This window comes from Coprinopsis cinerea (assembly GCF_000182895.1).
Source record: "Coprinopsis cinerea okayama7#130 chromosome 4 map unlocalized cont3.4, whole genome shotgun sequence".
Taxonomy (NCBI): Eukaryota; Fungi; Basidiomycota; class Agaricomycetes; order Agaricales; family Psathyrellaceae; genus Coprinopsis; species Coprinopsis cinerea.
The window spans coordinates 3,050,327-3,074,553 of NW_003307541.1; the positions used below are offsets into that span (position 1 = coordinate 3,050,327).

The 24,227-nt window shown below is 52.0% G+C and overlaps 10 protein-coding genes across 10 annotated transcripts; 6 read left to right on the plus strand and 4 right to left on the minus strand.

The window, feature by feature from the left end:
• Window positions 1–826: 826 nt before the first annotated feature.
• On the plus strand, window positions 827–940 carry CC1G_14484 (fungal mating-type pheromone; the record flags this gene model as incomplete). Its single annotated transcript, XM_002911440.1, has 1 exon — window positions 827–940. The coding sequence occupies one exon, from the start codon at window positions 827–829 to the stop codon at window positions 938–940; it is 114 nt and encodes a 37-aa protein (XP_002911486.1).
• A 1,763-nt stretch (window positions 941–2,703) lies between these two features.
• Window positions 2,704–2,817, plus strand: CC1G_14485 (fungal mating-type pheromone; the record flags this gene model as incomplete). Its single annotated transcript, XM_002911441.1, has 1 exon — window positions 2,704–2,817. One exon carries the CDS (start codon window positions 2,704–2,706, stop codon window positions 2,815–2,817), a length of 114 nt encoding a protein of 37 aa, XP_002911487.1.
• Window positions 2,818–3,790: 973 nt separating this feature from the next.
• On the minus strand, window positions 3,791–4,710 carry CC1G_08068 (hypothetical protein; the record flags this gene model as incomplete). Its single annotated transcript, XM_001836631.1, has 6 exons — window positions 3,791–3,820; window positions 3,886–4,085; window positions 4,143–4,200; window positions 4,272–4,420; window positions 4,503–4,564; window positions 4,628–4,710. The coding sequence occupies 6 exons, from the start codon at window positions 4,708–4,710 to the stop codon at window positions 3,791–3,793; spliced, it is 582 nt and encodes a 193-aa protein (XP_001836683.1).
• Window positions 4,711–5,829: 1,119 nt separating this feature from the next.
• CC1G_08069 (hypothetical protein) lies at window positions 5,830–6,103 on the minus strand (the record flags this gene model as incomplete). The annotated part of the gene is made up of 2 exons (XM_001836632.2): window positions 5,830–5,885; window positions 5,992–6,103. 2 exons carry the CDS (start codon window positions 6,101–6,103, stop codon window positions 5,830–5,832), a joined length of 168 nt encoding a protein of 55 aa, XP_001836684.2.
• Window positions 6,104–7,257: 1,154 nt separating this feature from the next.
• CC1G_08070 (hypothetical protein) lies at window positions 7,258–8,365 on the minus strand (the record flags this gene model as incomplete). Its single annotated transcript, XM_001836633.2, has 6 exons — window positions 8,232–8,365; window positions 8,032–8,163; window positions 7,939–7,978; window positions 7,662–7,884; window positions 7,468–7,579; window positions 7,258–7,386 (listed from the first exon to the last, which is right to left on the minus strand). The coding sequence occupies exons 1-6, from the start codon at window positions 8,346–8,348 to the stop codon at window positions 7,258–7,260; spliced, it is 753 nt and encodes a 250-aa protein (XP_001836685.1). The 5' UTR covers window positions 8,349–8,365.
• Window positions 8,366–8,807: 442 nt separating this feature from the next.
• CC1G_08071 (nonribosomal peptide synthetase 12) lies at window positions 8,808–11,561 on the plus strand (the record flags this gene model as incomplete). Its single annotated transcript, XM_001836634.2, has 8 exons — window positions 8,808–8,913; window positions 9,261–9,347; window positions 9,482–9,716; window positions 9,771–10,422; window positions 10,476–10,731; window positions 10,791–10,886; window positions 10,946–11,332; window positions 11,392–11,561. 8 exons carry the CDS (start codon window positions 8,808–8,810, stop codon window positions 11,559–11,561), a joined length of 1,989 nt encoding a protein of 662 aa, XP_001836686.2.
• A 1,613-nt stretch (window positions 11,562–13,174) lies between these two features.
• On the plus strand, window positions 13,175–14,898 carry CC1G_08072 (hypothetical protein; the record flags this gene model as incomplete). The annotated part of the gene is made up of 2 exons (XM_001836635.1): window positions 13,175–13,278; window positions 13,335–14,898. 2 exons carry the CDS (start codon window positions 13,175–13,177, stop codon window positions 14,896–14,898), a joined length of 1,668 nt encoding a protein of 555 aa, XP_001836687.1.
• A 580-nt stretch (window positions 14,899–15,478) lies between these two features.
• Window positions 15,479–17,348, plus strand: CC1G_08073 (NUDIX hydrolase; the record flags this gene model as incomplete). The annotated part of the gene is made up of 6 exons (XM_001836636.2): window positions 15,479–15,645; window positions 15,891–16,065; window positions 16,159–16,446; window positions 16,681–16,785; window positions 17,005–17,106; window positions 17,343–17,348. 6 exons carry the CDS (start codon window positions 15,479–15,481, stop codon window positions 17,346–17,348), a joined length of 843 nt encoding a protein of 280 aa, XP_001836688.2.
• A 2,495-nt stretch (window positions 17,349–19,843) lies between these two features.
• Window positions 19,844–21,563, plus strand: CC1G_08074 (hypothetical protein; the record flags this gene model as incomplete). Its single annotated transcript, XM_001836637.1, has 2 exons — window positions 19,844–19,852; window positions 19,929–21,563. 2 exons carry the CDS (start codon window positions 19,844–19,846, stop codon window positions 21,561–21,563), a joined length of 1,644 nt encoding a protein of 547 aa, XP_001836689.1.
• A 270-nt stretch (window positions 21,564–21,833) lies between these two features.
• CC1G_08075 (hypothetical protein) lies at window positions 21,834–23,894 on the minus strand (the record flags this gene model as incomplete). The annotated part of the gene is made up of 1 exon (XM_001836638.1): window positions 21,834–23,894. The coding sequence occupies one exon, from the start codon at window positions 23,892–23,894 to the stop codon at window positions 21,834–21,836; it is 2,061 nt and encodes a 686-aa protein (XP_001836690.1).
• Between the last annotated feature and the right edge of the window lie 333 nt (window positions 23,895–24,227).

The following is a 24,227-nucleotide window of genomic DNA, read 5'->3' on the forward strand; positions in this document are numbered from 1 at the left end:
TCTTTTGGGGGTATACTACTGGGAATCGCGGTCGAGCACGAACTTGAGCTCCCGGTACCAGCTGACCAGTGCCTCTTCGATTACCCATACACGGAAATCAACATGTCAGTCGCATTATCACGACGTCATATCAGGACTAGTTCCTTTCCCCTCAGGTATTGTCTCTTTTGTTGATGCACTGCTCGATTTGGGGAGAAATGACAATAAAAGAGTATATTGCCTCGGGTACCTGAACGATGATCGATGCTCTGCAGCAAGCGCCGGTGGAAATGAAGGGGTCATTAGACGCCCGTTCCCCCAACCTGCTACCAGATCTTTGTTTGCCCGATCATTTCGACATAATTCAATAAAGGTTGTGCAAGAATCTATTGTTCTCCGAGCTACACGGTTAATACTCCTAGTAGGAGGTTCTGTATTCGAGGAGTAAGCGAGTCCAGTGCAGTGTGTGCTCTAGCTCGATGACATCAAAAGTTCAAACTGCCCGATCCGTTTCAGACAATCAGATTACAATAAACCTGAAGCGCAGGGAAAGCGTGGTTTAACAGCGTGGTACATACTTAGGTCCGACTGCATGTTGATAGCCTGTTGAGAAACCCTTCCGAGTTCCACCTCGCTGCCCTCGGTCGGTCCCTGTCGAAGCGGTAGTACGTAGCCGCCGAGTGTTTGATTGTCTTCCGGTGAATGGCCTTCCGAAATTTACACTCCTTCTGGGACAGCCATCTCCCTATATAAGCTGACTTTACATCGACTCAAGCTACTCAGACAGCTTGTCTATCCCATCCAGTCCCCCGAGTCCCCAACTCAAACCCAACCCAAACCAACTCAAATGGATTCTTTCGCCACCATCACCTCCTTCACCAACAAGCCCTCCGTCGAGGTTCCCTCTGACCTCGAGACTGGCGGAGGCTCCGGAAATGGTGCTTACTGCGTCATTGCTTGAACTCGTGCATCAGCATCGTGTAGGTCTCCTCGTGTTCTCCCAGTGAAGTCGGAACTGACCGAGTCCCGCTTCGTTCTCAGCATCACCCGTTTTGTGCATACCCGTCCTTCGGCTACATTTTTACGGATCCAGATAATCTACCCCTTCGACCTTCAAGCTAATGATAACGTTCACGCTCCGCTCCAATGCATGTAAGGTAGTTCAAATTGACGATCCACGAACGTCACGTGACCTCTCATTTGGCGGGGGATGCTCGAAGAAATGCGAATGGCGCTGGGGCATGGGCATGTATGGCCCTATGTAGGTTATGAATACCTTACGATAGCTAATACCTAAAACTCCTTGGAACCAGATTTTTAAAATAGGCAATTTGGAACGAAAATATGACATTCTAATGTGAGCATTTATAGACCTTCTTCTCCCTCACGTAGCTTGGGCAATGGCGATTATTTAAAAATTCTGGTTCCAAGGAAGTCTTAGGTATACCTCTATCTTTCAATTTAAGCATATTATCTGTAACTCACTGCCAAAATGCAAGCGCCATTCACATTTCTTCGAGCATCCCCCGCCAAATGAGAGGTCACGTGACGTCACCCTTCGACCTTTGCATTGCTTTCGAAATCTGTTGTTGTAATTTTGCTGTTCTGCTGTTGTATATCGTAGTTATCGCCTCTACACCGTGTTGTATTACAACCAATGACACATGGCCCTTATGTTGGTTGAATATTGCTTCCCGTGAATCTCGAGTCCCCATTCAGAGCAAGAGTGCCCCTGTTTCTCTTTAGCGCCCGTCAGGCTTGGCGCAGAGCTCGATTTGGCAGTGTTTGGCATCATCGTGGAACTCCCGAGTTCGACTCTGGTCGCTTGCGACCCTTCCGCTTGGTGGCTGCCCGCCATATTCCTAATTCTCGATGCCACGGCCACTGCTCCACGACATTCTGCTAACTCTCGACACCCGCGCGTCTGCCTCGCTCACCCGAATGGATCAGCTCGCATCCCTCAGTGGGTCTGCCTGACAAACCATGTATTGGATAGTCGATGAGGACCATCTTGGGCAAATTTTGGATTTCGTCTGTGTCAGGAGCGGTACCAATTACCACCCAAGGCCTTCCCCCACGCTCATATCAACTGAATGGAACGACGCCGCATCTATTGTCCCTTCCGAGCGCGCTCCGCCTGGTACCTCGCAGGCACCAGAGTCGGAATGTGACGTCTTAGACGTCCACAGTCCCTGCTCTCTTGGCCACTCTACATAGCTGTTGTCTTTTTGTCTCCTTTCAGGTATTATTAGTACCGAGCCGTCCACCTCGTCATCCTGCGCTGTATAGGTTAATTTCTAATTGTTCCTCACGCTCGTGGTCCCCACCATTGACAATGCCTCCAGGAGGACAATAAACGAAATCTCTTGCAGACTTGCCCTTTTGGCTTCCGTCTCCAATGCAGTGTGTTACATGCATCGAGCTTGGTTCGATTCAGTCGACCCACTTGTTTGCTTCTGGCCTAGGCTTTTTCTGTGCAGACCACGGAGAAGACCGACGTTAATTTCCGTTGAAGAATAAGCACTTATCTCTTTGTCTTCCGGCAACTCGTGCTAGAACCTTAGCATCCCTTCTGGCCACTAGAAGTCTAGCTTGATTTACCGAAGGTCGTTGCGGATGGGTATATAAGCTATCCTGTACTCACTTTCATTTCCTCAGACAGTTCGCCTAGTCTCTCCAGCCCTCTCCAGCCCCCTCTCTAATCAATCAAACTCTCCCTTACCAATGGATTCCTTCACCACCATCACCTCCTTCACCAACAAGCCCTCTGTCGAGGTCCCCTCCGATCTCGAGACCGGCGGAGGTTCTGGAAATGGCGCCTACTGTGTTATCGCTTAAATCAGGTGTGTTCTCTTGCTCTTTCATACCGAGATGTGATACTCAGATGCTTGCAGTGATGATACACCCTTCAGAAACGACCATCGTAGCCCTATCCACCAAGCTACCCTAACTCATTCGACTTCATCGCTAATCTGCTTTTTAATCCGTCGATATTCATACCTCGGTCCCCATTTACTGGACTACGTTTCCAGTTGTAAATTACCTTTCCGACACCCTTTACTTTTCGCCTTTGTTTAGGTTAGGAACGATGTTGTATCTGTATCGCCATTGCTTTAATGGAGTTTAATACTTGTTGAAATCCATTTTTACGCTGTTTCACGACTCATGCTTGACCCATGCGGCTATTCTCAGATTGGGCCTATTGGGACAACGGCTAGAGAGGCTGATCGCGCTCCGATTTGTTGAAGAGAATGTACCGCTTTTGAGTCTGGTTAGAGACAGGTTTACGGATTGGACGCAGAACACTATGATGGCGGGTCGGAAACCCGACATACATACATAGAAACGCACCATGCTCGTAGGTGCTCCGATACCGAGAGACTCTTGCAGTGGACACCATTCAGTAGGCAGTCGAGCGTTAGAGGCTTGTTTTTGCAAAGTTTCCTGTTTTGATTTCCCCAAACTAATTGCTACATATTACAAAAGGTCGTCGACGAGCTATGTCATGGTAATAACATCAGTACTAGAAATCCTCAGCATGTACGCATATGCTGTGAAGTTCCCAACGTCTACTAAAAGGACCTTTCGACAGGTTTTATTAAACTGTTAGAAAACCTTGACGTATAATGAAAAAATGAGATGAAAAATCCGAAAGACGAATAAATGAATGAATGAATAGGATGAATGATGAGAGGGACAAGAGATGAGATGGAAATGGGTATCAGAAAGGATCGTGCTTGAGTTGATTTTGCGAGTGCGAGGTCTTGAGATCGAGGTATAGAGAGAGCGAACGAAGCAAGCGATTGATAATTTAGCACTTTCGCCAGATGAAGGAGGCGTCCTGAGGGAAGAAGCGTCATTTAGTTTCAACCCAAGCCTGGATAGAGAAAGAGCATGGTTACTTACAGTCGAGTTGCGCACAGCAATGTGTCCCCGAGCATTCGAGTTGCCGTTGTCAATACGAAGAGAAGTATTAATGCCAACGATGGCAGAAGAGCCGCAGGGACTCCAGATGGTGGGGGAGAACTTGTGGGTGACGGTACCGGAGCCGCTTGCTGGGCCGGAAACAGTCGCGCTACCAGTTGCCTGGTCGAGTTGGCCCTGGACTATTAAATACATCGTGATAAGCCTCGGATCCTTGTCATCGAGGAAACATCACATACAGTAGTAATAGGTCTTGGAGATAGCATCAACCTTGGAGTCGACAGCATAGGCAGTGTTCTACAAGAAAGGAGGTGATGGATCAGCACCCGAGAACGACGTGATGTCAACAAGAAAGGACATCGACTAACCAAAACAGTCTTGTCAAAGGCGAATTGGTAGCCAGCGGGGATATCGACGTCGAGGGTGAGTTGGCAGTTGGTTCGGCCCTCGCTGAGGTCAAAGGTGGGGCCGGCGTCGGCACGGAATTTGGCGAAGAAGAGGGAGAGGCTGTCGTCCTCTGTTGAACGCGCGGAGGTTATTAGCATTGATGACGAGGGAGACTGAGAGATGGACGTGATATGTCCATGTCATTTACTTACTGTTGACGCGTCCAACGACAGTTCCTGGAGGGCAGCCGGTACCAATGGCACCAACGCTCTTCCTGTAGACGTCAGGGTGATCATGATCAATGGCTAGTCAACATAGAGACATGGTGAACTCTTACAATTTGAGCTCAGCACCGTCAGCAGCAATAGCCCCGAGGGCGAGGGCAGAGATGGCAGCAAAGCGAGCGAGTGAGGAGACCATTGTGATGATGAGTTGGTGAGAAGGGGAGAAGAGGGCAAAGGCTCGTCTGAAGTATACAGCTGCGGGCGTGGATGTGGGGTGAGTTACTACGCGTCTTCAACTCTCCCCACCTCCTTAAATCCTTTTTTCGACAAAGGGGCAAAGGCCGAAAACGCGCCTTTCCGAAAAAGCAAAAGCGGTCATAACACAGCATAACACCCTCTCCCCCCGCCAACCGACGAAAGAAGTCGGCCATAAAGGGCAAGTCTCATCCATACACTCGTACCTGCGAGATCTCCTTCGCCTAAAAACAAGGCGTATCAATGTAATTGCTAACGTTACCCACAGGAACGTCACCAAAACCGCACACTTGCAGGATTGGTGAGGAAATAGAAAGTCACACCCCCGTACTTCCACCACTCGGATAAAGTATGGAATAACGCTGGAAACCACCGTAGAGCGCGCAACCTGGAAGAAATAAGCTTGTGAATTCTATCTTCTTTCAACTTGATACCCACGGTATATACCAGTCGTGATCGGGTGGAATTTGGAGGCTTTTAAAGAGGATTAAGAAGTAGGTGGAGATTTTTGACGAAGAACGGAGATCATCGATCAGGGCACTAATGAGTATACGTGAAATGGAAGTGGAGAAACCGCATATGACCACATTGACCCCGCCCCAGCTCGAGGAAGATGTACGCCCAATTAAGCAAGGGCGGAGTGAAAACTCGAATCCCCTGTCAGATGACATGAGGTCTATCACTGAAACCGTCACGCAATGTCGAGGTTACGCACCACCGACAGTCAAATAGCCTTCGATTCCTCCGCTCCTATTTTTATCTACACCTTTCCTACACTATCGGAGCTTGGCCAGGATCGAGTCTGGGACGAGAGCTCGAGGGTCTATGGTATGGGGGGTTATAAAGCGGCCCTGATAACAATACAGAATACTCACGATCCTCGTTCATCGGTTTGGAAAAGGGCCTCCCCCTTAGAAATCAGCGCTTCTTTCATCGAGAATGCCCCGAGAATAAGTCCTCGTGGCACGAAAGAACTGCGTCAGAGGGGAGTTAAGTGGATTGCAGGACGACCACGGAACACTCACGCACCTCCTTCTCAAGGAGGCACTAGCAATTAGACCTAGGTCCGCGCATGCGTGACGTCGTTGAAGGACGCCCGTACCATCCCCCTGGTCTCTAACTACGTTTTTTAGCATTTGGATTATTCCGAAACATCTACGCTGGATGGAACTTACAACTGGAACGTTGTATGTCATGCAGAGCCTAGTCGGGCTTGACACACCCCGCGCTGAGCGAGGTACATCCGCTCGCAGGCACCCCCGACTGATCTTCCCGCTTCCCGTACCTCTTGTGGGGTACTCCACCAAGTCCATTGCTAGGCGCTTCTCTTGCATGAAATAAGCGATCTGGCTTTAAGCACCTCCTTGATGGATCCTGGCTATCGAATTGCGCGTGGAGTCGGAGTTCTGTGATACTGTGAAATCTCATTTTTGACTATGCCGGGACCGAGCTTCTTCCCGCTTCGCACCGCATCGCGTTTAGAAATAGAATCGAAGGGGTAGAGAAGGGGCGCAAAGCAGTGAACTCATTAGCGAAACAGCCTGGACTGACTGAATTGGAAGAAGCTTTGGTAACGGGGAGAAAAGGGAAACTTTTTTCAATCGTTTATATCCGCCATCGCCCCACCTAGCAATACGAATGGCGGAAAAGCTGAGAGCTGAGACCTCCGTTTGGGCGATCTTCAATCCCCAATGACGATTCATCGTTCGACAACGAGGCAACGAGGCGATCACCAGTATCTTTGTATGAGAAATTGGGTGGGCCAAAGGTGGGCGACTCCCACTGGCGGCCATGAGCAGCGAGGGAGTCCCAAGGAATGGGCTGGAATAGGACAACGCACCGAGGACTGCGTTTCCCCTTTCTGGGTATAAAATGCCCACCCCAGCACCGGCCTCCCACACCAATAAAAAACCACAGGTCGCGGAGAAGGCCGCCGCGGCCATACCCCAATCCTCACCTGTCTGCACCTGTAATCATATTCAACATCCCACAGGCCAACCTAGAATCCCTCGCCTAGTCAATATACCCACATGAAGAGGGACAAACACAGAGAGTTAAAACTCCAGCGAACTTCCTGGTCGCTACATAGCCCATCCTTCTTTACGTGCGATTCGTGCGCGCATAGCGCTGCTTCGAGCCACTTTATTGCCATTTTTGCATGTGGGACGGGGCCTGGTGGACCCTGCCGAGGGAAAAAGAAGGAGGAAGTGCACGGTTTATCCGCCATCAGCCCTGATTAACCATGGATAATTCTACTGAGTCTATTCCAGTCTGTTTTCCCCCTGTAAAGGTCTTCTATTTCGTTCAATTGTGGGGCGATAAGCGCTGCATTTCTGCCCTGGACCAATTCCATAGAACGTTGGCGGCGTTATAGCACGGTGAGTACCGTTCATTGTATTGCCGGCCTAATTCTGAAAGAGAGGAATTAACGAAATGAAGAGGGTAAGCCTAGGACAAACGAGGTACCCACATCACTATGTGTACAAGTTTAAACCTCCAAAAAGTCGTCCTCCTCTTCTACCAGCATTTCTAACAGCTTGAAGAAACTCGCTACGGGGAAACCCACGACGTTGTTGTAGTCGCCCTCGATCTTGCGGATGAGGACACTACCGAGGCCCTAGCGAGATATAAAACAGGTAAACTTCCATTTGGAGCAAGAAAACGAGTAATTGGCGTCAAGTCGAGTCCCGCCACATACCTGGATAGCGAACCCGCCTGCTCTATCAATCCCTTCCCCATTCTCGACGTAAGCCTCCAATAGGGACTGTGGGTTGTCCGCAAAGTACACCAAGGTTCGTTCGTCGATTGATCTGTCATTGAGAAAATGGTGACATGTCAGATCTCTGCACAGTGCCCATCGTCAAGGGCGAGTAAAAGGATCGATCGACGCACTGGACTTTATATCCCGGGCTCTGGAGCACAGGCCAGACGACGACGACGCCCGTGACGACTTCACACACGTTCCCGTTCAGATCGAGCAGCATGCGGAGATGGTCCTCCTTGTCTCGCGGTTTTTCGAGAACTTCTTGGGGTGAGGGGCCCAATGCTGAAGACAAGACGGATTGGGAAACCGTGGAGGACGTTTCGGGTGCGTGAGTGAGTACGACGGTGTCAGCTGTATCGGCTGGTTAGACTGTATTTGGTTCTCGATATTCAGCCGGATAAGTACCTGCGATAACGAGATCGGGTGCGTTATCAGGTTCAGATTCCTGTTTAACATAGGTCAGAGTGCGTTGTTTTGGCTATTGAAGAGTCTACTGACGACTAGCCTCTCATACACCTCAATCGCCTTATGCGTCGCCGTCGCAACGGGATATTCATGGATCTGGTGTGCATACCCGCTAATAGGTAGGTTCTCCTGGAACGTCGATGGTACGATATCCGGTTCTAATCCCTGTTACACGTCAATCCATGCCTCTTGTAAGAGAATATTACAGGAAATGGGACGCACGAAAAACGCACAATGGTGCGGAGAATCTCCTTTCTCCTGGGACTGTTCGATGCTAGTACGATGCGTTTATCCTTTAATTTCTCAATAGATGCGGTTTTGAGGGCGTGTGCCAAGACGTTTTTCGACATGGTTTGCAGGACTGTTGTTGATTTCAATGGGAGGAGGTGGCAAGCGACTTGGTCATGGTTAGGTTAGCGCCCGCCGCTCGGGGATTGCCGTGTCCACGGATCTCGTGACTAGCGGAGCCCAAAATTTGAAACCCCCGTCCAGAGGCGCCAAACTGTAACTTCGTTACTCTGTCATATGCCTAATAGTCGGTAAACTGTGAGTCTCCTTCCGCCATTAGGGTTGTCGAAGACACATCTAATACCTGACTTTCTCAGTACTATGTATTGTTCCTGGAAAGCTGGGCGTGAAGCCCAGTATGAGAGTTGCTCATTGCTCAGATTATGAACATCTCTTCGACCTCGCGACTTGGGTGACCTTTTTTGTATTCCCAAAAGTGTTGGGCTCTATGATGACCGGCGCTACCCTCTTCCTTCAATGCAAGGCCTCCAAGGAATGTGAAGCTGTCATGAGAACCGTTGATGAATCCTGTTATCTACCCCGTCCATGATGGCACCACACAACCCCGCCGAACATCAATATCCAACCTCTCGACTGCAACGATTGCAGGCGAGGCCTGCTCCAAGGGTACGCTATCTGCTTTGACTAAAATCCTCGAATATTACTTATAATCCTCCTTATAGCCACCATCGACCTTTGGAGGCCCCCGCGCCAAGTTCTACAATGGCCTGCGGTCCCACCGAGGTCACCGTTGTCAATACCATGTAGCCCCACATTCCTGGCGACATCGTTACAATCAGAGGCGCAACTTCCAATATCAGTGTTTACATCCTCGAAGAGAACATGCGCCCGGTCCCGATTGGCGAACCCGGGGTAATGGAGGGCGGCGGGGTTGGGTTGGTATCACCAACGGGCTGCCTCGACCTGCCTGACATGACCGCTGAACGATGCGTCCCCGATCCAGATACGGATAGAGGGCACCTCGTTATGCTCTGCCTATTTTGAGTCGGCTTTGGATAGTTCATGGGCCCCTAGCTCGATGACAATACTGGCGACTTGTAGTACGCCCTCGATTTCATTTTTTGAATCCCAGGCTTGTTGTGCTTACTTCGAGCTTTTAGACGATCATATACGACGACACTCTGGTTCACCTTGGAACGATTGACAAGCGTGGAATCAGATGGGACTGCTACAGCTATGGAGGAACGTTGTCTTTGGGCTTCGGCCTTCGGAATCTTGGCGGGAGACCTATCTGCATGGATTAGACATGCCCGGGAGTCCAGGCTAATGCTCTCTGGCCGACGGGGAGCTGTGGGGCTTGGCTACCCCCCGCCTCCTCTGAATCCTGAAGCTATTAAAGCAGCAACACTCATGGTTCAACTTCACTGCACTGTCCCAACCTCAGCTTGGACGGGTTCCCTGAGACAGCAGTCACACTTCGCGTCTTCAGTGCTCTAACCTATCTCCTCCTGGACACTGGACAGTACCGAAAAAACCGACAAGAAGATCCCGCGACAAATGGCGAACCAAGAGGAGAAGTCCACCAAGGCTCCGGCCCAGAATGCCGCCTGGGTCAACCTCCCGACTACCGTCATCGCTCCGCCAGCTGCGGCTCAAGCTCCCACCCTCCCCCACCGGGCTTCGGAAAGGAGTTTGGCGACTACGGCTGGGTCTACGCAGGTCGACTCGTCGGCGTCGTCAGCTCTGGAGAAGGCGGAGCATGTCTGGTCTGGATACCTAGAAGACGAAATCCCCGAGAAGACTCAAGGTCGCATCGTCCGCAACCTCCGCTTCCAGATCTTCAACCTCTACAGGCGTCTCTTCTCCGTCGTCTTCATCACCAACATGGCCGTGCTCATCTGGATCCTCGTCACCAAGGAGTACGATGCCCAGAGGCTTGGAGGAATTGTCGTCGCCAACGTTTTCATCGGTGTCCTCATGCGTCAAGAAATCGTCATCAACACTCTTTTCGCGATCTTCACTAGTGTTCCCAGGTCGTGGCCTTTGAGCATCCGACGTGTTTGCGCGAGGATTTATACGCTCGGTGGTATTCATTCTGGTGCTGGTGTTTCCGCGTTTGCTTGGTTGGTTGCCTTTACTGCGCAAGCCACCAAGGAGATGATGAACAAGGGAAAGGTGCGTTCTCTCATACCTACTCATAGACATATACTGAATCTCATCTGTGACAGACTTCTGTTCGCACTGTCGCGGTCACCTATGTCATCTTGGCTGAACTTCTCGGTATCCTCATCTTCGCCTATCCCGCCCTCCGAAGGAAGATGCACGACACCTTCGAGCACACTCACCGACTCCTCGGATGGTCCGCCCTCGCGTTGGTCTGGATCCAGTTCATGTTCTTGACCATCGACTACCTGCCCGAAGGACAAACCCTCGGCCAGGTGCTTGTCAAGTCTCCCCACTTCTGGCTTGTCATTATCTTCACGGGTAAGTGATTGCCTTCGGTGTTTCTGGTGCAGAGTAAATATCTAATTTGCGCGTGGTAGTTTCCATCATCTGGCCATGGCTCCGTCTCCGCAAGGTTGAGTGCCGCCCCGAGATCCTCTCTAGCCACGCCGTCCGACTCTGGTTCGACTACGGTGGTATGTCCACTTACTTCTATACCCGTTCTTCATCTCAGACACCTGATTTTTTCTACCAGTCACTCCCGATGCCGGCACCTTCGTGCGTCTCTCCGACTCTCCTCTGAAGGATTGGCACAGCTTCGCCTCGATCGCCATCCCCGGCCGCACCGGGTACTCCGTCGTCATCTCCCGCGTCGGCGACTGGACGTCCAAGCACATCAACGACCCACCGACCAAGATCTGGACCAAGGGTGTTCCCACGGCCGGTGTCCTCAATGTCGTCCCCATGTTCCGCCGCGCGGTCATCGTTGCTACTGGATCGGGTATCGGACCCTGCGCGCCCGTCATCCTCCAGAAGAAGATCCCCATGCGCGTGTTGTGGACTGCCCCGAATGTCCGGGAGACGTTTGGTGATAATTTGTGTGATTGTATTTTGGAGGCGTCGCCAGACGCTGTGATTTATGGTGAGTGGTTTTGGGTTGGTTTGGTTTTTTTTTATGGGGATGCTGATGCAGGCTTGTAGATACTCGCAAGCATGGCAAGCCGGATATGGTTAAGCTTGTGTTGAGGCTTGTTAAGGAGTTTGATGCTGAGGCTGTTGTTATTATTTCGAACCAGCCGCTCACTGAGAAGGTTGTTTATGGGTGTATGAGTCGGGGTATTCCTGCGTTTGGTGCTATTTGGGATTCGTAGATGAGTAATTTGCTGTCTCTCTGCCTTTCTTCTCACTCCCTCTGCTTCTCTGCATCCTCTCGGTTTCTCGTCTCAGTCTTTTCTCCCATTTTCTCTTCTTTAACAAGCTATCCCTCTAGAGCCTAGAACAGCTCTTCTTCTTTATTTAACGAGCTTTATGTATCTATGACATTTCAGTTTGTCATTCTCTTCCGCTCTTGTTATTAGAATATATACACGACCGTAATGTGCTGGATATTCGATTCAAACTTGTCTTTACTACATTCTCAAATTGTATCTTGCAATTGCTAAATCAATTGACCGGTTTTTATTTTGTTTTATACTGTGTTTTCTGAGAGAGACTTGTCTGTCTGTAGTAAGTCTGTTTGTAGTGGGTGTGTCTTTGGTAAGTCTGTCTGTCCGTAGTCCACTCCTCTTCCGACGGATTGTTTACCTCAGTCCTGTCCTGTCACCGTCCCCTCCTAAGACTCTAGCACTCCGCCCTTCGTTCTGAAACGTGCATGACTGGGCCGGGGAGAATAGGTGAGTGTTTTTCAACTCTGGTTTCTGTCACGCCGCTTCGGCGTTCGCTTCCCCCTGTCCTTGATGACTGCTCTCGACCCCGGTTCAAACGTAAGGACGGGGAGGAGGGCTCCGGGATCATCATGATGGCTTGATAGGTGCGAACTTCTCAACGGATCAAATCCCCACGCGCCGGTGGCGGTGACTTTCCTAATTGGCGTGTCGTGTTGTGTCATCTCGGCGCGCTGGCAATTGGGAACGCGTTCCAAGGCTTGGACGTCGTCCACCACCGCCTCCACGTCGCGCGATTATGAATACTTATCGAGCTCAATCCAGCCGTTCTACCCAAGGTATGCGAGACGAGGAATAGTCATGAAGAAAGGCACAAGAAGACTTACACATGATACACGAAAAAACGCACCAGCATGGCCCGGGACGAGAAATGACGACTCCCTTTTCAAGTTTCCCGCGGAACCATTGGTGGCGTCTTTTTTTCTCGAGGACCCTTTGTGACGACGTGGACGTGACCGTGTCGTGGGTGTCAGTGGCCGCCCGTTCGTTTCACCTTCAAGTTCAACTTGGTGACGACACATTTCTCTTTTTCGTAACAGCGGCCTTTGTGTTTGCTTTCTTGAAAGGGCGTCAAAAGCGACTGATACCGTCAAAGGCGTCTGGGTTCTTGAAAGGCGTTTAGGTTGACGAGGAAGTCCCTTTGAAGAAAGGGCCTTTCATCTCTGATCGCTTTTTCATTTAAAGGCCTACAGTTGCGCTGCTCCGACCACACACCCACATACACAACCCGTCGCCACATACCATCCCCTTCCCACTGCTCCCCTGCGCTTGAACCGACTCGCGACTGAAGTTCAAGTATTGAAGCATTAGCTTGAAGAACGCGTCGCCACGTGGAAAGGAAACGCCATTGTCAATTTTGATATCGAGGGGTACTTAAAGGACTTGACGGTGAGTTTTCCAGGTGATTGTTGCGATCTCCATTTGCTGACGACGGTGGTGTGGGACCGTGTAGACTGGGCTTTTAAAGGCTTTTTTGTCATCCTCGCTTTCCTTGACTCCAAGTTCGTCTCCGACTTTGAAGCGCAAGAGTGCACGTCAGTATGAACGATCCGAACGACTACGACAATCATTATCCGAACAACTACGACACGATATGCTACACTCTGGAGGAGGAGGAAAAAGAGGAGAAGAGGGATGTGGATAGGTGTGTGCTCACTAGGGACTACTAGGCGGTTCGCGGAGGACTGACTAGCGCGACAGGATACGACTCGAACATGATATCCTTCTACCCATCCTCACTCGATTCAGGGAACGCAGCCAGCTGAACGACGTGCTTGTGCCACTATCCTGGCTACGACTCAAGTCTCTCGGGATGTTCATACGCCACGGTCTGCGCCCGCCACAGCGAGAAACCGCCACTCGCGAAGAAGGAGGGGGAAGCCAATTCGACGATGCGGAAACACGGTTTCTGTCGCCAAGTGGGAGTTTTTGTTCCTCCCTACTCTCGCTCCCGGAGCTTTCACCATGTGGTTCATCCTCCTCAACCTCCTCCTCCTCGCCTTACTCGTCAACATCCGACCAACTTCCTCCTACGCCTCTCGACACCGAATCCACCGAGGTATGGATCGCGTCGTCGTCGTCGGAGGAGGATGAGGACTCGGAAGTGTCTTTTCTCCCCCCGACGAACCTCCAGCGGAAGCGGAAGAGGAGGACGCCGCTGTGGATACGCATACCTGAAGGGCGGGCGGTGCCTGATGTGCAAATTGAACGGGATTGTGGTTTTTTGCTCCTTTCGCGTTTGCCGAAGGGCTTGTGTTATAATATTGTCAAGCAGTCGATGTTTTTGGAGCGGATGCAGGATTGCAAGAGTGGGAATCGGACGGGTGCAGGGAAAGGGCAAGGGATTCCATCGTTTGTGTCGTTTGAAACTTACGAATGTAGGGTTCCTTCGAGGTTCGGTCAAGATGTGGAGGAGGAAGAGGAACCTAGCGCGCTGCCCGTTCCTGCCCACGGCCCGCTTACCCTCAAAGCGCATTTCGGATCTTCGTTGTCCATTGAAGAAGCGAACCAGCGGTTACTCGATCTCTCGGCCTTCTTCTGCTCAGACGTCCTCCTCCCCCTCGCCCCTCGCATCTTCGCACTCGACATCGCCCTACCGGAAGGCTACGCCGCCTCCTGGGACGTCTCCTCCCTCCCTCTCCCGCTGGACTACAGGTTCGACAACCTCGAGGCGTTCAGGTGGAAGGGTGTCTTGGCTGCCAACGGTCTCCCCGCCCCTTTCTACGACTTCAACTCCCTTCCTCTGGGGCAGATGCGGGAGGTTGTACTAGAGGACTGCGAACTCTCATCTCTGGATCTCAAACGACTCCTCTACTCCTGTCCAGCGCTCGAATCTCTAACGGTGGACTCTATCGTTGAAGATGATGTAGAGCTGAGAGGGTTGGACCAGGAAATGGACCTCCGGGCCATTGTCAATGTCAATCCTGGTCCGACGCGCCTTGATGCGCCCGAGTTGCGCGTTTTGAGGCTGACGACCTCTGCGGATTTGAATGAGGTGTTTTGTTTGCTTGATGCGCCGTATTTGAAGGAGGTGGTGTACCGGCCCAGGGGGTGTGTGGTTGAGCCTGTGAGGTTGGGTAATTTTCCGTGGAATGTGTTGAGGGGGTCGTTGGAGAGGTTGAGTGTTATTGTTGGGGGGTGTGGGGAGGGGGAGGGCAAGGAGGGGGAGGAGGAGGAGGGGGAGAAAGTGGATTGGAGGGTTAGGGAGGAGTTGGAGTTGTTTGCGAAGGATGATGATGTTGATGTTAGGATTGAGGTGCGGTGAGGGGGAGAGGAGAGGCAAAGTCTTCGAGTTGGAAGGTGGACTCTTGCACTCATGCGTGGTGGTACTTTGTTTTCTGTGATTTGTGCGGTGGAACTTCGTTCCCCTCTGATGACTCTTCGCTTTCTCAATATCAGCCCAGCCTTTGTTTAGATTGTGTTTTTCTTACAATAAGCGCCATTCCTCGCTATTTTTCGTTCTAGGATTTTTTACGACCTAATACGCCTTCGTACTACTTATTACCCTCTACTAGACCTGCCATGTTTGTATTATATGTAACATAACTTCCTTAGTGACGACACCCCCTACTCCCTTCTCTATGTACTTTATTAGTAGTGTACACATTTTGCTTAGCGTAGTGTTTGTAGTAATGGCCTAATTCACGAACTATGGTTTATGACTTCAGAATCCAGATTGGCCTCAGTGTCGATGCCCATTGGATAGCCGGATCCGAGTTAACCGGACACCTTTTCCACCCGAACCACCACCATCCCCTGCGGTCAATTCTCTGCGGGACCAGGGTTCCAAACCAAATCCCACACAGCAATCCTACTCCATACTATCCTCTTCCAGTAACCGCATCATGTTCGACCCAACCGCCCGACCCGCACCCAGTCTCACCGCCAACCAAGTCGACCAATTAGCGGACGCCATTAATCTCTCGGAGGAATCGCGTGGATGCGTCAAACGGCTTATCGAATTTGTCGAGAAGGATGGGGAGGCTAATGCGAAGGCGTATAACCGTGTTCTGTCCGTTAGTCGTCTCTTTGTTTTTTCTGGTGTCTTTAGTGGCTCGCTTGGGTTGGTGAGGGTTAAGTGCTGACTGGTTTTATCCGTATGTGGTTCCTATGTGTGGCTGTCTGGTTTGCCCTCGACCCTCCGCCTCGCGTCGCCTCGCTCGCGAATCGTATCTCCCTACCTCGATCCTCGATTCTCGCCCATCGTCCGGACTCCAAATCGCCCTAATCCCACCTCGATGGAAATGGAACGTGTAGACAATCAAAGCCCACAAGTAAACTCGCTGCCGTCTTGGTGCTGCTATACGAAGAACGGGGACGGTTACGCGTTCTGTTGACGACGCGATCCAAGTCGTTGAGGACGCATGCGGGGCAGACGGCGTTGCCTGGTGGGAGGGTGGATCTGGAGGATAGGGATTGGGTTGATACTGCTGTGCGTCTCTTTCTCTTTCAATGTATAGGCTTTATCTTCTCTCGGTTTTCTTTCCAACGCCTTAATGAATACTAACCGGCGCCTAACCAACAGCTGCGAGAAGCAAAAGAAGAAGTATCCCTCCCCTCGCCCACCGAATGTGGGCACGTTCATATCCTAGGCGTCCTCCACCCCTTCCTCTCGCTCCACCGCCTCCTCGTCGTACCCGTCGTCGCCCTCCTAACTGACACCTCCGTCCTCAAGAACCTTAGGGCCTCGGAGAAGGAGGTGGCGTGTATATTCAGTCATCCGTTGGAGGCTATTTTGGATCCGGCGATTTCGGCTGAGGAGAGGTTGGTGGATGTTGGGAGTGAGGATTGGCCTTATGAGACGGAGTTTTATGTATGTGCACTTACCTTCTCGATTTGTGTTCTGTTCCATTTGTGCTTCGGAGGAAATGGCTGTCAATGGGATGCTACGGGACCCGGAGATCCAACCCAACTCCATCCATTCATTCTATCATTTCTTCTATCACCCATCCATCCATCACGTTCGGGTGTTGTCTACGTGTTTTCCTAGCCTCGAGGCCCGTCGAACCCACCGACTGACTACCGTTGTTGCCCCTGGGCGTTATAGAACACGAGCGATTCTGTCGTGACGATGCTAGGCGATACGTCCTACCGGATGCACCGCTTCAGGACGAGCGCTTCTCCTATCAAAGGGCTTACCTCTGACATCCTCGTACGTCCATCCTCTGGTCATCTATGAGTGTTATTGACGACTTATTACCATGTCTATCTTCTTACTTATTATCTATCTCGACGTTCCGAAACTATGCGATCCGAACGTGAAATTACCACCCCGCCCGCCGACTGATGTGGTTCGAATTCTTCCTACTCCTACTACCCAACAACACCTTTTTCTTTTCAGATCCATGTAGCGGAAGTAGCGTATGGCAAGTCGACGGTGTACGAGCGGTACGCGTCGGACCAGATACGGAGTTTTGTGGGTATTGTGGATGCTGTGAGGGCGTTTGAGGAGAAGTTGGCGGCGAGTGCGGAGGTGAATGGTACTTCGGTTGCTGCGTCGAGCATTCCGGTTGGGTATACACAGAATTATGCCCAGTAGTATTTAGTACTGGCATGATTCGATGATTATTTGGTCGGGAGGTTGGAGATTGTTGGGATGTTGGACATACTACTTAGGTGTGTAGTTGGATTTTGGGATCTTGTTCGGTTGAGTGAATACTGATGTTTTGCTTGAACAGATAGACAGGTTCTAATTGATTGGTTTGTTAGAGATAAGTACACCGAGTGTACCGACGTGTGTGTACAGCAGCGCATATAGAAGAGAAGTCCGACATATCATCCACGCAATCTGCTTTTCGATCTAGGTGGACGATTCGAGTTGTCTTCAAACCAGGCTCCGTCTTAAGCTTCTCCATCGCAGGAACTGGAACTTCGAATGGACTTATCTGAGATGAAGGCGAGTCACTACTTTGTTGATCCGTTCTATCCTGATTGGATAGGAGGATTTCCACTCAGCTGGGCTGTGTATGCATCCAGGACATGCGTCACCTCCATCTACCTCTCGAGGCTCGCCCGAAATTCCCTCCTCCGCCGCGTTACATCTCCTCCGACAAAAGCCGACGCTACCCCCTCCATTGATGTTGCTGCGCAATTTTGAGCTCCCCGGAAAGCAAAGTCAGTCGGTTCGCTCGTTTGAAATCACGACGGATCTCGATGGGTACTTGCCCTCGATTGATTTGAACGACGGTTGCGGTCATTTGGCTTCCCGACCAATTCACTTTTCGTCTGTCCCTCTATGATGATGATTCAGACAGGCTCTGGTCGGTGTATTGTAGGCAACACCTTCGATGTTGAGGGGGAAGGAGAATGGTTTCATCGTGGGCACGCGACTCCGTTCCCATTATTATCTTGGTGGATATGCTCTGGCGTTTGAAGGAGGGACAGTCAGAGCTGCTCCGTTTATTCCGACCGGGTGTACCCACATTGCCCAGTGGTAGGTAAGTGCAGGCTTAGTCGAGAAGTGTTGGGTTATATGGTGGATCTTAATAGTAGGTGCAGGTTAGCTTTTGGAATCTTGTTCGGTTTAATGGATAGCTGATTTTTTGCTTGAACTGACAGATTCGGATTTGATTGTTACTCCGGGTGTAACGATGTGTGCCAGTGTGCATAGAAGAGAATTCGAAGTCCTGGTCTACCGCCGACATCCATACGATTATCTACTTGTCGTATCGAGTCTGTGGATGGAAGCGTACTTCAAACGTCGGTTTTTGAATTTGCCTTCAACTACCACTCGCACTGCAGCTCGAACAATCGATGAAGGCGAAAGGCGAGTGGCGAATTTCATTGTTGATCGATTTGATTATGTACAGGTCTTGATTTGGATAGGATTTCCACTCAGCTGGGCTATGCAACGCCATGATCCATCTCCATCATCATGCTGGGAGGGAATGAGGGGAACGCCTTCCCCTCCCGTGTTCTCGTCCCCGAAATCACCTCCGCCGACGCTGCTGCCGCCTGCGCACCTTTGACCTCCCCGTGCAACAAGCCTGCGGTCAGTCAACCTGACCTCGGGTTCTTGTTTGAAGACGCGAGATATCATCATGCCCAGTTGATCTTTGAACAGATTACGGCCTTTTTCGCCGTCCATTGGGCATGTCACCTCTGCGTATGTATGGATGATTCGGACTTGCTCAGGGTGTGGGCAAACGGCGATGGTTTCATCGTGCGGCCGTTCACATTTCTGGGTCGACACCCTTCCGTTTGGGATGGCAGAATGATCAGTGTCGGATGCTACACTTACACCATGCCAGGCTCTGCTCTGCGGCGTAGATTGCGTTTGATTTGGGGTAAGCGGCGGGGCTGTGGGCGTTTATGTGTCTCGAGGACGATTTTGTTCAATGTCGCTTGACGAGGAGAGCCACATACTGGTAGCGAGGCGTGATCTGCTGATAGGCACTGCCTCGAGGGAGGACAGCCTCGGGTTACGTATCTCCCTGTTCACCCTCTCTCTCCTTGGTCGCGTTTTGGGTTTTGTATACCGGCGAACAGGGGGCAATCTTGAATCTCGATTGGCTAACCATTGAGAGAAGAGGAGAGCAGTCTCGGAATGGACATTGAGGCGAGTTGGAGGGAGCTCAAGTTCCAGAATCCAATTGTCCCATTCCGAAAGCTCTGTGTAAAGAGGTAAGGAAGTAGGCGCTTCTTTTTGATGCTTCGCTTCTAGGACTTTCCCGGTATTCAAGGAGAATACACCCAAACCGAACTGCTATTGATTTCTGTGATTCAGATGCGTACATTACTGATCCCCATCTATTCGACAGGTCTAACTCGAGTAACAGTGACAAGCCACGATTCAAGAATCTAGGCTGTGACGCGATACGATAAAAAAGTCAAAACGCCCAAGATCACCGGGCGCTCGGATTTCAAACTTCGTTTCATCCTTCAGGAGGTTTAACGACGCGATGTACTCTAGGTCAGTAGGTTTGGTGGAGGGTGGGGGGCCCGCGCCCGACTTGGCCGACCATCCCGTCCTTGTCGATGTAACAATCTCAGAGTGAGTTCAAGCTAGGGGGCGGCTGGGATTTTGACTGGGATCTAGGATCGGGTTGTGTGTTGTATGGGTGTAGGACAGCACTGCCTTGGAACTGCGGCGTGTGTGTGTCCAACAAGGATCGCTCGACTGTCCTACTATTTAAGTGGCGTCGGGTCGTTGGTACGGGGTGCTTTCTTTCCATTTCCCTTTCCGCTGGTCGAGATTGTTTTATGAAGTTATGGCTCAGGTGAGTACATGAAATCCCTGGGTCTTTGCAACGGCAATGCTAACTGAAATACCAATGCCCCTTGTTACGATTGTAGAACGCCTCCCCCGCCGACCCGTTCTACCACCTCTCGCGGACAAACGACCCGCTGACATCCGTCCAGGAGCAACACCTACGCGACGAAGTCTCCAAAATCGACAAGGCTATTGCGCGGTTGGACGGGGAGATGCGCGAGCTTAGTGCGCGGTACCAGCAGCTGCGCGTCGAACGCGTCGACCTCGTCCACCAGAAGGTGTCCTACTCCAAGATTCTGGCGCCGTGGCGTGCACTTCCTAGCGAGATCTTGACGGAGATCTTACGGTATGCGATTTTTCCGGATGAGGGCGACGAGGGTGGGTGTGGACGACAAGGCAGCGGTGGTGGTAGTGGATATGGACCGTACCGCAGTGGGGGGTTGAGCTTGGATCGTACGAATAGGCTTTCGATCACGCAGCAGTTGGCTACGCTTGCGTGTGTGTGTAAGCGGTGGGCGGGGATTGTGTATGGGACGCCGAGTTTGTGGTGTGAAGTGGAGATACGTGAGAGAGGGAAGGGGATGAAGATCCACGAACTAGTCTCGAACCTCAAGAAACATTTTGCGAGGAGCGGGACTGTGCCTTGGTCCCTCTCCTTCTCATCCGACCGGCTCCTCAACCACTCGTCCGGTTCGACGACGAGTCAGACGACTTCCCCTCTGGTTGCCTTCCTCAAGGATTCGACGCGGTGGCGCTCCCTCTCGTTCACACACCAGAATCTTGACATCCTCGCTCCGCTCTTTTCCACCAACCCGACCCGGCAGGACTACACATGGCCTGAACTCCAATCACTTCATCTGAAGGGGTGGTACTACGGTCCCGCCAAAGCCGAACCATTCATCAACACCCAACAGCCCATCTTCATGGGCTCGATGCCGCAGCTGACGTCTCTCACACTGCACACTTGTGACCAGAAGATTGCGAATTGGCGGCTCCCTTGGTCGCAGCTTACGACTCTGCGGCTTACGACAGCCGATTCGTACCTCGATTATATGCGGATATTGAGATGGTGCCCGAACCTCCGGTACTGCGACCTCTCCCTCCCGCCCACCGCCAACCCCTCATCATCATCTTCATCGGTATCATCCACCTTGCCAGGCGGTGGGGATATAGACCGGATCCTCGCTTCCAACATCGTCTTACCTGACCTCGAAGTCCTGCAAATCAGTCACTCGACGGTAGTCTGGCCGTTCTTCAGCGCAGTAACGTTTCCGGCCTTGAAGCGGTTAGTCGTCTCAACGCCTCCGGGGAAGCATAACCGGACGACGGATTTCCCAGTCGGCGCTGCACTCTCCCAGTTCTTGACGCGTTCCAAATGCGATTTAGTAGCACTGGCTCTCAACAACCTACCCCTCCAAGACGAAGACTACATCTCCATCGTGGAACAAGCGCCCAACGTCCGCTCTTTGCAGATCACAGACCACGCGAATGCGGGGTGCTGGTGGCACGAGGTGAACCAGAGGCGGTTGTTGAGTTCAGTACGGGAGGTGGTGCTGCATGGGCATTTCGAGAAGGGGACGTATGTGCGCAAGTTTTTGGACCGGTTTTTGGAGGAGAGGAATGCGGCGGACTATGATGCGGATGGGATATTTTATGCGGACGAGGTGACGTTTTCGGAGGAGATTTTTGAGTGGAGTTCGCAGTACACTCTTGCCTAGTAGTAACCGTGGTGGGCTGCTGGTAGTGTTATCCCCCGCCCTTTCATGACCTTTACGACTATCATTATTCATTTTAACTTATTCGCCATATTTATTTTAACCCATTCGAAGCCCCTTTCAACGTCGATTGACTATGTAGCTAACCAAACCACCCTAAAGTCCATGTATTTACTGCTCCCTAGCATACCCTACTTAACATCTAATGCCAAAATTTAATGGTCCATGAAAGTCCACAATGTCCATAACAGTGGCCAGCCAGTCCAGACCGAACTAAGCCCTATCAATCAACTCTACGTCCAAAGTCTTCAAACGCGGGAAAGTCCTCTCCTGCCTCTCTTCCGTATCAACCTCACCCTCTCCTACTTCCCCAACCCTGAAATCACTCGGCTCCTCAGGAAGTCCGACCATCTCCGCTACGACGCTCCATTCTTCCGCCTTCAGATTACGCATCACCAGCGTCTCAAGGTTCGGTGTTGAGAAAAGGTAGAGCAATCGCGCGGGCATGGTCGACATCGTCGTTGTACCCTGCGAAGACATTGACGAAGATGGCGTTGGCGCGCGAGCCAGCGAAGAAGCGCGGGAATGCGTAGTACTAGCCACGCTGGGAGGTACGGCGCTAACACCCACTCCCACCTGTCGTCCGCGGGGAGATGACGCATCGCCTCCTCCGCCCGCAGACCTATACGGCCGAATCTCCAGATACTTCAAATTCCCGAGCTCGATCTTGCGGAATTCCGCGGTGGTAGGTGATCCCGGAGGTGAGGTGTGGGGAGCAGGTGAGCTGGAAGACGACGACGACGACGAACTTGAGGAGGCTGAACTCGCAGATCGAGATCGTGTCATCCGGGAGCGGGCGAATGGGTTCAGGATGTTCGCGGGGAAGCGGGAGGAGGATGGGGAGGAGGAGCTGGGCGCGCTATACTCGGCTGCGACGGCGGTGAGTGGTGTGTTGGGTGAAGCGGGGGGTGAGGTCGGGTGTTGCTGGGGAGCTGGAGGATAGTCGGTGGAGCTGCCGGAGGAAGTGGTGGAATAGGAGTAGCCGAGTGTAGGTGGTGGTTGTAGGCGACTGCTTTCAAGTTTACCCGTCCTCCCTTCTACCGACCCCTCGAAGAGGTCAAAGTAAGGGAGGGGAGGCGGGTCAATGCTGCGCAGCATCCCCGCAATGTCGTCGTGGATGACAAGCCTTTCCAGGTTGGGGCAACCTTGCGTCAGGACAGTGCGAAGAGTGGAGAAGGAAGGATACCGAGAAGAGAAGTTCAAGGTGAGAGAGCGAATGTTATGCGTTGGAACGCCTTTGGGCACGGAGGAAGCGACGGGGACCTCCGCATCGCTGCTTTCACAGGAGTCGGGAGGAGGCCAGGAAGGGCTAGGCGACGGAGGGGGGTAGAACATCGGGCTTTGATTCCATCCAATGTAGGCACCGTCGAGTTGGACATGCTTCAATTTCGGCGCGCCATCGAGGAAGAAGGGTGGAAGCGTGTCGTAGCTCACGATTCCCTCTCTCCAAATGTCGGCCGCGATCCTGAAGGACTCGAGGTGGGGCACGGGGAGGTGTGCGAGTGCATTCAAAGTTGGGGGGAGTGAGGCGCTTCCCAGATGCGAAGTGAGAATAGTGAGGGAGCCCCAGCGTTTCGATGTGCCGAGGATGTACTGGAAGGGGTGGTCGGGGAATGGTGAAGCAGATGATGGGCTGGCGCCTGAACCTGCGCTTGATTGAAGGGGGTACTTGGTCGTGTCCAGCACGACGTGCAACAACGCCGGGTGGGCACGAACGAGGTACAAGGGCAGCCATCCCAGGTGCTTTCCCAGTCTACTTCCTCCGTTACCACTGTCCCTGGCCCCTGACCTCGCCGCCATTGCCTCCGCTTGTTGACGTTGCATAAGCTCCTGGCCAGCAGGAGCAGACGCAGACGATCGGGGAGAACGAGAAGGGAGGTCACGCGTTATGCTGATGTATGACCACAAGTGGGGCGCGTGAAGGAGAAGCATCCGGAACCGGTGGCATGTTTGGGACAGCACCGACGGCAAAAGGTGGTTCGCGTAGCACAAGGGCTTCTTCCTCGCGGACTGGGATCCAGCTGTCGACCTGGAAAACAGAGGGTGCTGTGGGTAGCTGGCGTCTTCAACCGGGAAGCAGCTGCGTATGGCGAGGAGGAAGATGTGTTCCAGGATCTCGTTCGGCAGTGAGACCACTGTGACTGCCGTCTTGCTCGGGACGGGTGGTGGCGCGTCTGGAAGCGGCAGGGGAGGAAGCGCACGGTTGGGTTCCCAGTGTCCCTTGGACTCCAGCGGGAGAGGAGGCAACTCCTTCATCTTCTTCCAGACCGTCATCTCAGATGCGGTTGAAAAGTCCACAGACTGGGATGCTTGGTGGTGAGGAGGGGAGGAGTGGAACTCCCGGGCTGTTGGACTGCTGGGTCCTGCCAACTTCTGGCGCCCTTGTTGCGTGGACGGACGAAAGACCCTCCGGAGTGTGTCTTTAAAGGCCAGTATGGCTTCGGAATCGGTCTAGTGCGATCAGATGTTGCCAACGAAAACTGCTATCATAGATGTCGGTGCTATTACACCGTCACTGGTGGAACGCATAGAAATTCTGTTAGCTGTCGTAGGCCTAAGTGATGAACGATGAAACGGATTCACATACGAGTATGAAGAGGTACACTC